The sequence below is a fragment of the Accipiter gentilis genome, chromosome 2 (genome assembly GCF_929443795.1).
Source record: "Accipiter gentilis chromosome 2, bAccGen1.1, whole genome shotgun sequence".
Classification (NCBI taxonomy): domain Eukaryota; kingdom Metazoa; phylum Chordata; class Aves; order Accipitriformes; family Accipitridae; genus Astur; species Astur gentilis.
Window position 1 is genome coordinate 17750861 of NC_064881.1, and position 15889 is coordinate 17766749.

The 15889-nt window shown below is 40.0% G+C and overlaps 1 protein-coding gene across 1 annotated transcript in view; it reads left to right on the forward strand.

The window, feature by feature from the left end:
• The window catches only part of C2H8orf34 (chromosome 2 C8orf34 homolog), a 176947-nt gene that overhangs the window by 33347 nt on the left and 127711 nt on the right, over window positions 1–15889 (forward strand). Inside the window, exon 4 of the mRNA XM_049828656.1 lies at window positions 10995–11123. Coding sequence (XP_049684613.1) covers window positions 10995–11123 — 129 coding nt within the window. The remainder of the gene's footprint in view (window positions 1–10994; window positions 11124–15889) is intronic.

Consider the following 15889-nt stretch of genomic DNA (forward strand, 5'->3'; position numbering starts at 1 on the left):
AGGCAATACAAAACTATGAATTATGAACAGATAACATTCAAGATATGCAGGCAGTGTTAGCAGAAAAGGTGTACTGCTCTGAGAGTTGCTGAAGGAATCTAAATGTACACTGAAAGAAAAGGCAGAATAGAAATAGAGTGACTGAAGAGAATATTGTCAATGACCTGTAAAATAGAAGTAGTAAAAACAGAGGCAGCAAGCCTTAATGAAATGTAGTGCTTCCTGTGTACTGGCTATTGAAGAAATTTAATTTTTAATCTTGATTTTTAATGGATTTTTTATATAAATATATCATACATCTAGATATATATGTGTATAGGTACACACACACGCAAGTGTGTATACAAGATTTGTTCTTGAAAATAAATTGCAAAGTTTGTAGACATTCGTCTGATCACCCCGTGGGACTCGGCACAGGGTCCACCATACCCTGGGCCACAGAGCACTGACACCAATATGAGGATGCTGCAAATGGCGTTTATTCAACTGCGTCACGCCCTTATATACTGTCTGTCGGTCATCCCGCCTCCTTTAACCCTTCTCTTTCCGTACATCGCGAGATCTTCCGAGCGCCAATCCCTACAAGTCCCCCCTCACTATGGCGGATGACCGACGGTACAAACTGGCGTTACAGCTATAAGTGATCCCACCACCTCATGGTAATTCGTGTACTGGTGGGTACCCGCACTCTGTATAAAGAGTTTCCGCACGCAAACAGTCAGTGCTGGTATCCCACAACAAACCATAATAACCACCACCAAAAGGATTCCAAATAGGGTCAACGTTTTTCAGTCAATCAAAGACAGGAGCCATTGCCAGGTCGACGAGAGGAGATTGTCAAGCCACTGTCACCTGCCTCCTGTAATTGATTGGCTTTGTCTAAAAGCATATCATAGTCCCCTGCTTATGGGGTACACACAGCGGTTGCTGTAAAGTGGATCTGCGGTGTTCAAAACATCGGTCACACCATTTTGATGCTCGGCTGGTGCGTCTCCAGAGTTGTTGTCCACAGCGGTCATACTTGACAAGCACCCAAGGGTCACAGCGACCACAGTGCAGGTACTCAGATGATCTTCTGAACGGCATCCTGCAAAATAACTCACAACAAATCGTTATTGACTGAGGTCTGGTTTCAACCACCGTGCCGGCACCCAGCGCACACGTGAGTCTGGGTGCTCTGATGATTGTACTGCAGCATACCCTCTTCCCTGTGTCACCAAGCGCCTCCCACCTTCCCACTTTCCTGTTTCTGGGTCTTTCTTGTTGGGTCTCAACTAGTGCTGCTTGTAATCTGTTTGTCCAAGCTTCTTTCTAAATCAAGAAAAAGGTGTGAGTCAAAATCATACTGCAAAACTGTCGCGAATCCCAGGGAGTCAGTGAACCGGAAAAAACCACATCTAAAAGAGAGCCTGTCATGGGATGTCCTAAGCCGTAATCATCCACGGTCTTCTTCACTTGTTGCAAAAGCTTGCTATCTAACGGAGACCACTCCACCCCTACACCACCTGGACCAGCTCGGACTGGGCAAACTAAAGGGGGTCCTTCAAAGCGTATGCCGTCCATAACACATTCCTTTGCTACAATTTTCCAGTCTGGCAACGTGACCTTCGGTGAATCGGGAACTCCTTTCTGTTCCCCAGCTGCTTGTAGCAGCTGCCGCTGTTGCTTCACCTGCTCCTGCATCTCCTCTACTACTCGCTGCAACATCTGCAGCGGATCTGTAGCTGGGTCGGGCGCAGGTATTAAAGGCATAGGCATTGCCTTTTCACTGGCTGCTGCCGACTGCGCCTTACAGCCGGAGATAGCCTTTTGTTTTATCGCTGCGTGCGGCGGACGACAGCGGTTTCCGCCCACCAGTTGCCACGCCTCCTCTAACCGTTGAGCCGACCCCTCGATTGAGTCCGGCCCACTCTCTTCCTCTTCCGCTACGCGCGGAAGAGGGAGTGTCCTGACTTTCCTTCCTCCTTCCTTTGGCCGTGCTCCGCCTCTCCCGACCTCCGGAGAGACATCCGGGGAGAAAGCGGATGTCAGCGCCATCTTAGGGTGCACTTGTGGCGCGGTTCGCAAAACACGTCCCGGCACCCAATCCTCCGGATCATACAGGGGAACCGCTCCCTCCTCTACCTGCTCCTTTTCTGATCCCTTCATCACAGCCCTCTCCGCCTCCTCTAGTCTCTGCCTCTCCTTCTCCCGTCTCCTTTGCTCAGCCACGGGTTCCTCTGCCTCCTGAATTAACTGTCGCTCTTTCTCCCGCTCCCCCTCTCTCGCCCGTTCACGCTCCCGTTCCAACTCCTCCCAAGGGTATCCCGGTGGTTCGGCCGGTGCCGACGGCTGCACTGGGAGCACCAGAGGCGTCTGCTCCGCTACCTCCGTCAGCCCTTCTGTCCGCGCCTCCCCATCCGCCTGCACGCCCCGCTCCGCCTGCGCGTGCATCAATCTCTTTGCTTCCTTCCATGTTAAGCCCTCCTCCCGCACTTTCCTGAAAATCGCCCTAATCCGCCCCCACGTCTTTAACTCCGGACCATGCTGCGTCGCCATAGCCCGTTCCGCTAAAGCCGCGGTGCATTTCGGCCAGCACTCAGGAGACAATATGTCCCCCGGGCGCTCTATCGCTTCCTCTTTCAGGAGCCGCTCTAGGCAAGCTTTCGCTTCTTTTTGTCCCATAGGGATTTTTACCTCTCTAGAGCACGAGTCCAACACCTTCAGGACTCCTTCCATGCCTGGCCAGGCCTTCGATTACGCCCCGCGTAATCCGCCGATGTCCAATCACGTCAGGGTCACCACTTGTAGACATTCGTCTGATCACCCCGTGGGACTCGGCACAGGGTCCACCATACCCTGGGCCACAGAGCACTGACACCAATATGAGGATGCTGCAAATGGCGTTTATTCAACTGCGTCACGCCCTTATATACTGTCTGTCGGTCATCCCGCCTCCTTTAACCCTTCTCTTTCCGTACATCGCGAGATCTTCCGAGCGCCAATCCCTACAAAAGTTATATTTTTTTCTGTTGACTATTGTAGCTTTTTGAAATTTTTATAATAGCTAAATCTTTTTAATAACTCAGAGTGTGATTAGGTGGGCCAGATGAGAACAGATATATACTATACTGCAATATAAGGCTTGCTGTCTTTCCTCTAAAAGCAAGATGGGAAAGTCTAGACTGCAGTGGAGTCAAAGAAAAATCTCCTAGTGGCCTCAGTAGGTCAAAATATAGCACAATAATGGGTAAAGTAAATCATGATAAAATTTATGCAATAGAGACACTGTGCTTTTGGGTAATTAACAGTCTTACATGGTTATGAAAACTTTTTGATTGAGAATAAATAACTGTAACAAGTAAAAAATAGCTGTACAGGTAGCTTTTCTCAGGACTGTGTCATCCTAGCAAGATTTGTGGATTATTTTTTCTGGAAATGGAGCAAGTATGTCTGTTTCTTCTTCACAAAGCACATTCCTTTCTTCAAAAAGAGTCAAATTTGATCATCAGTTCCACTATAACTCTCTGGGCACATTAGTTTTTAAGTCAGTCCAAAAGAAGCATGTGGATTTTAATTCACTTTCAAGAGAAAGTAGGGATATTCGGAGAAGTGGTCATAGTCATTCATAATCTGAGGCTAATCTAATAGTCTTTGCTGGGTAACAGAAATTTATGGAGATACTCTGTTAGAAACAGTGGCCAAGGGTGTTGTGAGCTGTTCCTGTCATCATACTGTGTTCTTCTCCTCCCTCCCTGTGCTTGCACTTCAGACCTAGTGATACTCATCAAGTAACTTCCATGCCATTTCCTAAAGATTCAGATTCTCAGTCTTTATGCCAGGTAGAGGCATGACATCATGTCACTCCATTTGTGTGCCTACTACAAGTTTCATGCTTTTTGGTCCTTAGGTTGTCCCAGGAGAGGGACAAAGAGGAGGCTGGGCACTCTAAACTACTAGGTCACATGTCAAGCAAGGAAATAATTTATACATCTATAATAAGACTGGTCTCAATGATCTGTCCTTGTGGACTGAAGGGCAGCTAATAATGCTCTTCAGTTGGTAAGGCTTGCTCTCAAGCTACCCAAGTCCCTAAGTCTAGCAGCAGAGTTTGTTGGGGTGCAGCTTTACCCACAACAGAGGAAGATAGAATTAGGGTGTGTTTAGGGCAATTGGACGTACATAAATACATGGCACTATATGGGATTCATTCTAAGCATGGTGAGAGGAGACTAATATTATTGCGAGGCCATTCTATCATCACTGAAAGGTCATGATGATTGTGGGAGGTTTCTGATGACTAGAAAAAGGCAAACATTGCATCAATTTTGAGGAAGGGCAAGAAGGAGACTTTGGGGACTACAAGCTGATCAACCTAACCTCACTCTCTGGGAAGGTTATTGAGCAAATTTTCCTGGAAGGTGTTCCCAGCCACAAGAAGGAAAATGTGATTGGGAACAGCAAGCATGGATTTATGAGATCATACGTGCCTGATCAGATCAACTTGATTACCCCCTTATATGAAATAACTGGCCCTGTAATCAAAGAAGGAGCAGAAGATGTTTAATACTTTGACTTTAGCAAAACCTTTGTCAGTCTCCTATAGTATCCTTACAACTCAATTGGTGAGATATGGACTGGGTAAGTGGACAACAAGATGAATGGAAGATTGGCTCAATTGTTGGATTCAAGGGATTGTGACTGGCAATGCGAAGTCCAGTTGGAAACTCTTATCACTAGTGGCATGCTTAAGGGACTGGTACTGATACCAATACCAATCAAACGTCTTTCTTAGAATGTTCTTTTAGGTTTGCAGTTGAGACCAAACTGTGGGAAGTGGTTGGTATTCTGAGTAGCAGGGATGCTATTCAGAGGGACCTCAACAAGTTTGAGGAATGGGCTGAGAGGAACCTCATGAAGTTCAACACAGGCAAATGAAAAATCTTGCATCTTGGATGGAATAACCCTGAGCAGTATTATAAACTGGGTTCTGAATGGCTAGACAGTAGCTTTGCATAAAAAGACCTGGGGTGCTGATGGACAAGAACTTGAATATGAACCACCTGCGGCTGTGTGCTCTTGCAGCGCTGAGGGTGAGCTGCATACTAGGTTGCATTAGCAAGAGTATAGCCAGCAGTGTTTATTTTGCACTTTGAGATGGCATCTGGAGAATGTCATGGTAGACAATGGTATACTGGAACAAGTCCAGTGGAGGTCCACCAAGGTGATGAGAGGGCTAGAGCACGTGATGGACAAAGAAAAACTGAAGAAAATTGGTTTGTTCATCCTGAAGAAATGAAAGCTAAGGGGAGATTTCATTGTCAACATCAACTGTTACACTGGAGGGTGGTAGAGAAGACATAGCCAGATTCTTCTTTAAGGTATGTAGTGAAAGGACAAGGGGCAACAAAAATTGTACTCTGAGGGGTGGTCAAATACTGGAACAGGTTGTCCAGAGAGGCGGTGGAATCTACATCCTGGGAGACAGTCAAAACTCAACTGGATAGTCTGAGCAACCTGCCCTGAATGGACCAGTTTTGAGCAGCAGGTTGGACTACAAGACTTTCAGAGGTCCTTTCCAGCCTAATTATCCTCTGATTCCATGCTTTTCTGTTTAAACCCTTTCATATTTTTTTTGTTTTAAACCTTGATTCCTCTTATTATTTTCATGACTTACTCATCCCTGCAAATATTTGTCTCTGCAGCTTTTTGAAAATACCTTGTGTATTTGAACTACAGTTTTTCTATTTGCTATCACAGAAGCTGGTTTCAGCCATGTCCTTTTTTGCCATATCTTGCTTCTCTTATTTTCTGCCAACAGCCAAATTAATACTGACATTTTTTTGACTTTTTTTCTTGCTGGGTTTATGTCAGAATTAGTGGGTACCGTGTGCCCCCTCAACCACTCAGATCAGCAGAAAGGAAGCATGTTCAGAAGCCATTTATTCCTCTGTCCAGACATGCACAGCATATTCCATTTGTTTTGTGCCTTCAGTTTGTACTTCAAAACATTTTTGGATGATGGTGTACATTTTTTTCCAAAGCCTCTCCAAAGAGGTAGTAAGGACTCATCTGAGAAACAGCATGTTTTGGACCTGCTGAGACCTAAAGATTTACTCTCAGATTTGTGTTTAAAAGAGACCACCCCCCACACTCAACAACCGAAAAAGCCCCCCAAAACTGCCAAAACAAACCCAAAATTTAATGGATTCCGTCAGCTGTAATATGTTCTGTTGCAGAGCTTCTTTCTTATGGCTGTCTTGTTCAAATGATCCTGAACTTCTAAGTTCATTCAGAACTGAGAATTGTCATTTTCACAGGAATCTTTGGAAACATCAGGAGAATTGATTTATTTAATTCAGAAATATTTTTTTCCTTCAGCAAAGCTGATGTTGACTGCAGTGTGCATATTATTCCTGCACAGATATCTCTTTCTTATGCATTCAACTTTTTTACTGGAAAGATTCCTCTTGTCCCTCCTCCTGCCTGTTACAATCTCAGTCACACCTGAAACAAACACACAAACAAGAACCCCTGGTATCTAAGGGATCTGACCACTTGTTTGGTGTGTGCAAAACCAGAATTAAGCAGAAGCTACTGTTGTTGTCTGGCAAGGAAGAGGCTTGAAGCTAGGGCTCCTAGCGTGTGTGTGTATGTGTGTTTTTGTGTGTATATAAATATATTTAATGAAATGTTTAGATGATCACATTCTGTATTTGAAGAAGAACAAATTTGGAAGTTTCTAAATAGTTTGTGAAACAGACTTCCTGCTTCCTAGCTAGCTACTTTACCTAAAAGTAGGGTGATCTCTTTACCACCTCCATATTAAATCAGATCACACATCATCCTTTCATTCTGCTTCAGTTCACCATTTTCACAATATCCCATTTACAATTGCATTGTTGGGTACTTCTGATTGCCCTTGATCAGTCTAGGACTGTAGGCTATCATTCTCTTAGCCTTTTAATATCCAGGGACTGTGTAAACCAGTTTGGTTCTTTTATCAAAGAACTCTTATCTGAATGCTATTGCAAGATTTAAATACATGAGTAATTTTATGCTCAATAATAACACTTTTTTTTTTTTTTTTTGTTCTTTGAGATGCAAGATGGTCATACAATGTATTAATGAAATATAGGATTTAATGAGCAACTGGTCTGATTCTGTCTGCAAATCATGTCTTGAAAAGGCACATATATGTAGCTAAAAACAGTACTGATCTTTGTACCATCATCCAGTAGAAAATAAATCTGCTGATTTATGACAGAATTCATAACACATCTGTGAATGAATCTGATGTGCATTTGTTAGGGGGGCACGCCACCAGAAAATCAGAAGTACTGGAAAGCATGTCTTTGCAGTCTTCTAAGATGAGATGGGGAAATCTCAGCTCCATAAAGGGAAAACCTAAATATTTCTATACAAATGCTATGATGTAGATGCAAAAAATCTTTTGAATTGTAGGCAAATAATTTCCAGATAAAGTGTTATAAAAATCTCTCAAGTAACAGAGATGAGGTTGAGGCAGGTAATGTGATGAGGGATTTAAAATTACTGATATGATGATTTTGAGGAATGAGTGAGTATAATAAAGAGGAAGGTCAGCATATTATGAAAGGATTTTCCTAAATGTGTGGTGACATATGCATGGAAATGATATATGATGGACTTCATACATACAGAAAAGAATCATATATTTCAAAAGATCTCAAGGAAAGGTCATATGGTCTTTATACAGTTCTGCATGCTTCACACAAAGCCATCCATTTGAAAATGACCAGTGCTTGTTTATCCTGTAGTTGGGAAATACAAGTTTATATTTTAAAAATGTTTGTAAGCAAGCAGAAAATGAACCTTGGAAGAACAGACACATGCCATATGATGTAATGAAGTAGATTTTAGTTTTAGTATCAGTTCAGTAGTTGGAAGAGTAGGTAAGTAACATGAACTATGTCTTCTCTAGAAGTAATAAAAATTTCCGTCAGTTCTAATTCTGCTTAACTTTCCCCTCAGTTTTGGCTCAATCGAATGAGCCAGACTCATTGTTGAAACAAATTCTATTGAAACTCAGAAATGTTCCATGACAGCGTATCTGTTTTGATACATTTTCACTGAAGTATGAAATGGTTCACTGAAACACAGACTGTAGTACACTAGCATGCAGAGCAAATTTCCACCATGTTTTTGACTGGCTTCCTACCATACATCTAGTGAGATGCAGTCCAAGCTTCCTGTGCTTGTGGGACATTTTTCTGAAACTAGGGGCCAGACCACTGTCTCCTGAGCAAGTTTCCCTACTTTCCAAGGATAGAGCCTTGATACTCTCATTTTCGTGATGCAGGTTGGTCCATATACTCGGCAGCTGCTGGTCCTGGAAGCTCCACAGCTGTGGAGCAGAACTTATATTTGTTTCACTCAGCTTCTGTCCCATGACAAATTTTATTTCAAAATCATATAGTTTCTCAAAAATACTGTCTTTTGGTATTTTGAAAAATGTGGTTTGTTTCAAATCCCAGCTTGTTGAAATTTTCTGCAACCTGGAAGCTCTACAGTTTGGTCATCTTTGTACATGGTTTTACAATATTAAATTATTGCCTGTTTGTATTTTGGTGGTACTGTGAGATTTCTGTGGTGTGGTGAGTTCAGTATAAACATGGAAAGAAAAGTCTGTCAAACTGCTAGTAGGATAGAGTGAGTGATGCTGTGGAATATACTGTTGGTACACTGAAGGGAGAAGATGACATGGTTCAAAAAGCAGGCAGTAAAGGAGCATGTGATCTCAATATAAACCACAGGTGAGCGAAAATAGAGAGACTTTATTATAGAATGTCTTTCCTAGTTTACTAAATATTTATATTTGCTGTTAGTAAAGGTTTAGAAAAAATACTAGATGGAACATTTTGTTTTCTGTAAATATGAAAAAAGATGAGAAATACTGAAGTTGAGCTATTAAATTTAAGTTAATTATGCTAGGATCTATGAACACAGGCAATTTCTGGTCACACAGAAGTTTAGATAACTTTTAATGAACATAGTGGTTCCTAAACCAGGGAATTATAAATTAAAGGATTGGCATTTAAAAGTATCAATAAAAATTATAAGCTATCCATCTAAGTAAAGGCTAGTCATACCCTAATACCTTAAGGCCTGTATATACTCACTAGGAACCACCATAGCTCATTATTTCCATTGTCCTCAGAAAGAAATACATGACTTGGCTTTTTTGAACACAAAGCAGAACCGGACTCTGACAGTCCAACTTGCCCCTCTCTTCTCTTCTCCTTATTGAGGCTTCCTGTGTCTCTTTCTTCCTACTCTTATCTCTGTAGGTCCCTTTTAATGTCTCCTTTGTCTTCTGTCTTTGAGAATGTCTGTAATTGCAGCCTAATGTATTAACTTCCCTAATATTTACCCAGGTTCCTGAGTGGATGTTAACAGATCAGAATATGCTCTGAGTTGTTAGACCCAGTATAGATGTCCAGTTTGAAGATGGCTTGGTTTATGTCTACGGAGATGGAATCACATTCTTTGTGGTGGAAGGACTGAAACATACCATTGTCCCATTTCTTTACCTTGAAAGGATGGCTATTGACTTAACTTCAACTTTCCCTCGTGGACTTGATCCAAAGTGGAGCAGATTCTATATTAACACAGAGGGCAGTCAGCAGTAAGGCAAATTTCAATAGCAACAGTTATTTAATACATTTTGCAGTAGCTACCAGAAGTTGAAGTCTGAGCATAATTTCCCCATACCATCGTAAAAGTATTCTGGAATTCCAAATGATCATAAGATACTGCTTTTTTTGCACAGTCTGTAGGTGTCTGCAAATTTCCTTCTTGCCATGTAAATGAAAATGAAGTTTGTAAGCATAAATTAGTTGACAACTGTCAAAATAGTAAATAAAAATTTCAGAGCTGTCCAGGATATATTGGACATTGTAGGCTTTGTTTCTGCAGTTATTTTTAAGTGAGTAGTTAGCAACCATTGAGAAACGCAACTGGCCCTTTCTGTTGGGAATGTGGGCTAGGCATTATCATCTTCACACCAGCATGTGCAGTTCTCAGCATGGTAATGCTGTGTTTGGAGATGACCCAACAATTGCATTTGGTGGCGAAGGCAGCATATCGCTTCGTTCAGAACACTGGCAAAAAGAACAGTTAAACAGTGGTTCCAGAGACAGCATAATTAATTTTTTTCATTTCTACAAGTTGTTCAAAAGGTTCACATTGGTCAATGCAGTTCTTTTCATTGTGGGTCTTGCATATCTCAGAAGCTCCTTCTGTTTTTCCCTGCCACTGTAGGTGAAGTTAGCTTAGCAGTTGAGAAACTGTTACTTTAAAATTGAAATAAAGCTTTGGGCAATAGATAATGAATAGGAGACTGTAAGCTCAGGACTCTGCTTCCCAAGGATCGATTTTGTTTACTTTCAGTATCAGAATAAAGATTACAGGCTGTACAGCATGAGCAATAGGGACATATTTTGTTTCACTGTTTTTATGAACTGTTATCTACATTTTATGACTTTTTTAAAAAAAGATTGTATATGCTTGTTGTTTTAAAAGCTTTATCTAAAATATTTCTCTTTCTTTTTGATAAAATGACTAGCAAAGCTAAAAGTACCAGTTACTCATTTTCATTTTGACATTTTTCCTTATTGGCCCTAGGACACACAATTCTATTTTATGTAAATGAAGTACCCTCATATGCAATATTTTTATTACATTTTTATGTTATTGCATTATTTTTATTAATTTTCAATTGTTAATATTAATTATTCCTGTTTACCAATTAAATCAGTTGCAAGAATCATCCCAAGTATGGATTTGTTCATAGATGTTTTCATTTTTACTTCACGTTGACCAAAGAAAATATTTCCAGCTGTTAAAATAAGAGGATAGTTAAGTAATTTCCACTTAGGGTACTTGAGCTTCTAAACTCATTTGCAGCTTTTTTTCTACTGTAGGAGTCTGAACTACCAAATCTAAACTTCATCTATATATCTGTGTATATTTAGTGCCAAGGTCAATAGAGCATCCTAAATGGGATTGGAGGACAAAACCGGAGAACCATGATTTTGATGAACTAAATCATATTCTTCAAGAGAGCAAAAAACTTGGAAAAGCCCTTGAGAATCTGTCTCGCAGTAAGTTGATTGATTTTAGTTTTTTAATGTAACCATGCAGACTGAATTGTAATTTGGAAATATGTATCAAGAAGGTGTTCTTCTATTCAATGAAGACCAAGTTCATTGACATCAGTAGTTACGTTCCTGTTGATGAGGTTTACAGAATGTCTGAGATAATTTAGCAGCTCTCCTGCTGACTGAAACTGCTTCCCCTATATCTCCTTTTTTTGTTAGATTAGTTTTCTGCCAGTTTAGTGAGCTGAATTAGCTCATAAAAAGATCAACTCAAGAGGCTGGTTTAAGGAAAATGGTAGGAACATGCAGCAGTGAGACTGCTCCTTTGGGTGGTAGCAGTTAGATTGTATTAACCTTTGTGAAACCTTAACCTTATTGATGGAGATCAGACCTATCATTGAAAAACAATAGGTACTTTGTATCCCCAATTAATTCCTTCAAGTTTCCAAAAGCAATTCAAATAAATATTTTAAAGCATCTCAAGTGAATACTCAAAAACATGGTACCCAATTATTTCATAACAAAACCCAAGTATTATCCTGTAAAAGACATAGTCAAACAGGAGCCGTTTCAAAAATAACATGCTAATATAAGGAGTAGCTCTGAGAATTACAGGATATGATTTGGAATAGCGCTTTTTTTTTTTTTCCCCCTTTCCTGTAGAAGAGAATTCTGAAGGACGTTGGTGGGAGCAAACATGACTAACAATTATCAAAGTATGAAAAGTACTCTCTGCCATGGTACATGAAAACTTAATACGGTGTGGTCTGGGAGACATTTGAATGAGAAATACTTTCTTTCTCCTCTCATTAAATTTTATCCATGGCACTTCCTGATTCACTGGAGAAACTGCAGATGGTGAGGTCAGAAACAGAGCTGAATGAAGAATGGAAAGATCTGTTTTGTGGAGAGTTTTGAGATTCAACATTTTTCCAAATTGTGTCAAGTACCCAAAACTAGTTTGCCCAAATTCCCTCTCTCCAAATGTTTTAGGTTGATCTCAACTACTATATTCTGAGCAATTTTCATATTCATATTAATTATAGTAGTATAGTTACAGGGCTCTTTTCAAATACATTTCTAGTACATTGGTCTATCTGCCTCTAAGGAGCTAAACCACCTCCAATCAGGGTCTCTGATTTGCAGCCCCGCTATTGCCTGACCATGTTACTGTGATGGGTGCAAGTGTTGTTTTCAAGCCTTTCTCTTTTAGAGACTTGTAACCAAGCTTAACACAGATACAGAAACAGATACAGATTATTTTTTTTTCAATTTCAGAAAGGGTTATTTATTCGCTGATGCAAACCAACAAGATGTGAGAGTTCAATAATAAAGGACTAAATCCATCCTTCAATCCTACATCTTTTTCTTTCCTTGTGCATATTGTGTAGGTTCCACTGAGCTCTGGCTTCCTTATATCTAAAATACAGTTTGCAGCATTCTGTACCGCTCTTTGCCACAAAGTTTTCTAACTGAAGTGCAAAACACTGCAGCTCTTCTGGGCCCTACGCTTGGACTGGAGGTGAATGTACCTGGTCAGTGTTGCTGTAGCCAGGTTTTCATAGAGTTATTTCACAAATGAAACATTCTTCACTATTTCTTGCTAGAACTTGATGTTTTCTGATGATTTATCAAGATAATATTGAATTTTAATCCTACCCCCCAGAGTGCTTTAAATCACTTGCAGCCTGATAGTAAGTTCACTTTCATGAATGTGCTCTCTATTTCTTCATCCAGATCATTAATGGGAATATTGTCAGACCTCTTCATGATTCCATTTCAGATCTGACAACCAGCCCTTGAAAGCTACTCAGTAAGTGTGTTTTTTCCCACCTTGCAGTGATTTCACCTAGAATGTAATTCTCTAATTTACTGCGGTATCATCTAGGACAGTAAATAAAGTCTTATTATAGCTGGAAGTGTTTTACATCTACTTCCTCCTCTTATCCACTAGGCAAGTTTCCCAGCTGATAAAGCAAGTAGACTGATTTGATGCGATTCATTCTTGATAAATTCATGTCGGCTGGTTCTTATCACCTTTCCTATCCATTAGATGTTGATAAATTATTTAACATATTTTGTCAAATATTCTTGCTGCTGTCAGATTTAGGCTTGCTGGTTAGTAGTTCCCCACGTATTCCCTTATTCTTTTCCAACGAAAGATATGTTATTTGCTCTTTTCTGTCCTCTCTGTTCCTGAAAGACAGTTGGTAATGGATTAGAGGTTTCCTCATCTAGTTAGTTAGGTGCTCTGGAGTGAATTTCACAAGATTCTGCCAACTTGAATGTATCTAAGTCATCAGAATATCTTTCAGCTTTCCATCATCTGGTTTGCAGTTTTTCCTCTTAAAATCACTAGCATTAAGCATCTGGCCACAATTAATTTTTTTGTAAAGACTGAAGCAGTGAAAGTATTGAATACTGGGATTTCTTTGTATCTTCTGTTATTTGCTTTCCCTCTCTTCAATGTAATAGTTCTGTATTTTACTTTGTCCTCATTTCCTAGTGTATTTATAGTATCTTTTCTTGTGGCTTTTTTTGTTCTTTGATAGTTGTTACTCATTTTGCACTTTAGCCTTTTTGGTTGTATCATTTTAACACGCATCAGATTAATTCTAAGCTGTATGTCCTTGTTCCCAGTTTTTGTACTCCTGATTTTCAGATCACTTCAGGAAATAAATCTGTTCTGTGCTGTGATTTCTTCCATGTTTGGATGATATAAAAATTACAGATGAAAAATGTGAAAAGTTTGGAAAAAAAAAGAAAAGTTATAATATTGAAAATAAATGTTGTTTTATTGTTCTTCTGAAGGTAGAATACAGATTGCACACAGGAAGTATCTTAGAGGGTTTCAATGAATAGACACGTCTAGAACTTTGAAAGTATAAGACACCTGAAACTTATTCTGTGCTGTACCTGAAGAAGCATCCCATGTGGTGCATTTTACAAAAGCTATGACAAGGTCCCATAGCTACCTTCTCCAGTGTTAATGCTTGGTTTGGGCAGGCTAGTCAGTGCTTTTAATTCTACAAGCATGTCCGTAAATTGTATGAGTCTAATGCTGCATTTGATACTAATCTTGTTTTGAAGCAGTATGGGACAGGCACTGGGGCTCAACAAATAGCTGAGTATGCAAATGATCACTACGTACTATTGATGGCTTTTTACAGCACCCTCTCGTTTCATTCTTCAGTATTTTAACAGGGAAGAGTGCCACATAAAACCAGATGTTTGAAGTTAAATGCATTTTCCATCAAGTCCTGGAATTCATTTTAATTTTTAAAGGTGAGCTTTGGATCTTGTAGTGAGTTTCCAGGACTTCATTGCCTGCTATGCAGCTGACACAGCCCGTGAATTAAACTCTAGTTTCTATTGCTTCATTCACTCTGCAGTCTAGATACCTGCTGTGAGACAAATCTGTGCACTTCACACAAAATTAGAACTGCCTGAAAGCTTTGGAAGGTGAGATTCAGGCACTTGGATGTCTGGTTTCTCCTATGTTCAGTCCTCCTAGTGATTAAAACTGAACTTCCTTATATTTGGAGCCCTCCTCCCAAGCCCCATCAAGACAATATGTGAGTAATTCTGTGCTGCAGTAGATCTGAGAAATCAAAAAGTGACTTCACACTCAATGTTAAAAGTATCTTAAGAGTTTTGAGAGACGGGATAAGAGTATTGCCATAGTTACGGTCTAAGTGTGTTGGAGCTTGGTGATTTAAGTATACCGTTTTCCAGAGGCCTACCCATGTGGGAAACCTGGGTTTTGTTTGCTTCTTGAATCAGCTGTGTGTTATTGAAGTGGATTTTGAACTATCAAGTCAACTATTTAGGGGAGGCTTTGGTTTATGAAGCAACATACAGGAATATACTGTATTTGCCTTGTGCATGTTTTGTTTTCTTTGATTGCAAGGTCTCTCATCTTTATTACTGTCATCCTTCTCCATCAGCTGATCATAAGTAAGAAAAGTTCCATGCTGTTTCAAGTGTATGTTCTTGTATTTCCCCTTCTGGCCTGTTTGCCTTTTAAAGAGAGTTAAAACCTCCTGGATAGCTAAGGATCTTGCTCATGAATATACCTTTCCTCACCTTCCCCCCCGCGCCATCTTCTGACAATGGAAAAATAGATAACAAGAGATGGAAACAAGTGAATTATGAGTGTTTTGAGTGGGAAAAATGAGGACAGTCGGCAAGAGGTTGCTGCAAAGTAGGTGTGAAGTCTGCCTGCTTTGTGAACAACTTTACATCTTTTATATGAACAGTTAAGTATTAGAGTGCATATTGAAAATGTGTGCATATTGGATGTTTCAAATTACACATGGTAACAGCATTAATATGTTCTACTGTGAGATAAGTACTTTTTCATAATTACACATAGCCTTTCAACAGAGATAACCAACATTTTGTTAGTAATGTTTGAATCCTTGTTAAGGCCATGTGTATACTACAAATCAGAGAGGAAGAAACAAGTTTATCATGCTTTGAATTCAGTGAACGTTCTAAGGTCAGAAAATGGTAGTAAGTTAACATTAACCAAAGCTATTTGGTAATGAATCCAAGTCAGTTAGTCGGAGGGAATCCCAGAAATAATGCTTTCTAGCTATAACCAATAGGAAAAAAAGTACTGTTTTGTTTCTTAATTTGGAAGGGGAGTAATCAATTAATAAATAGTAAATAAGAAAGCCATCTGCAGTCTAGTAGAAAATATTGCCAGAAACCATAAAGAATTGTAGAATCACAGAATGGCTGAAGATGGAAGGGACCTCTGGAGG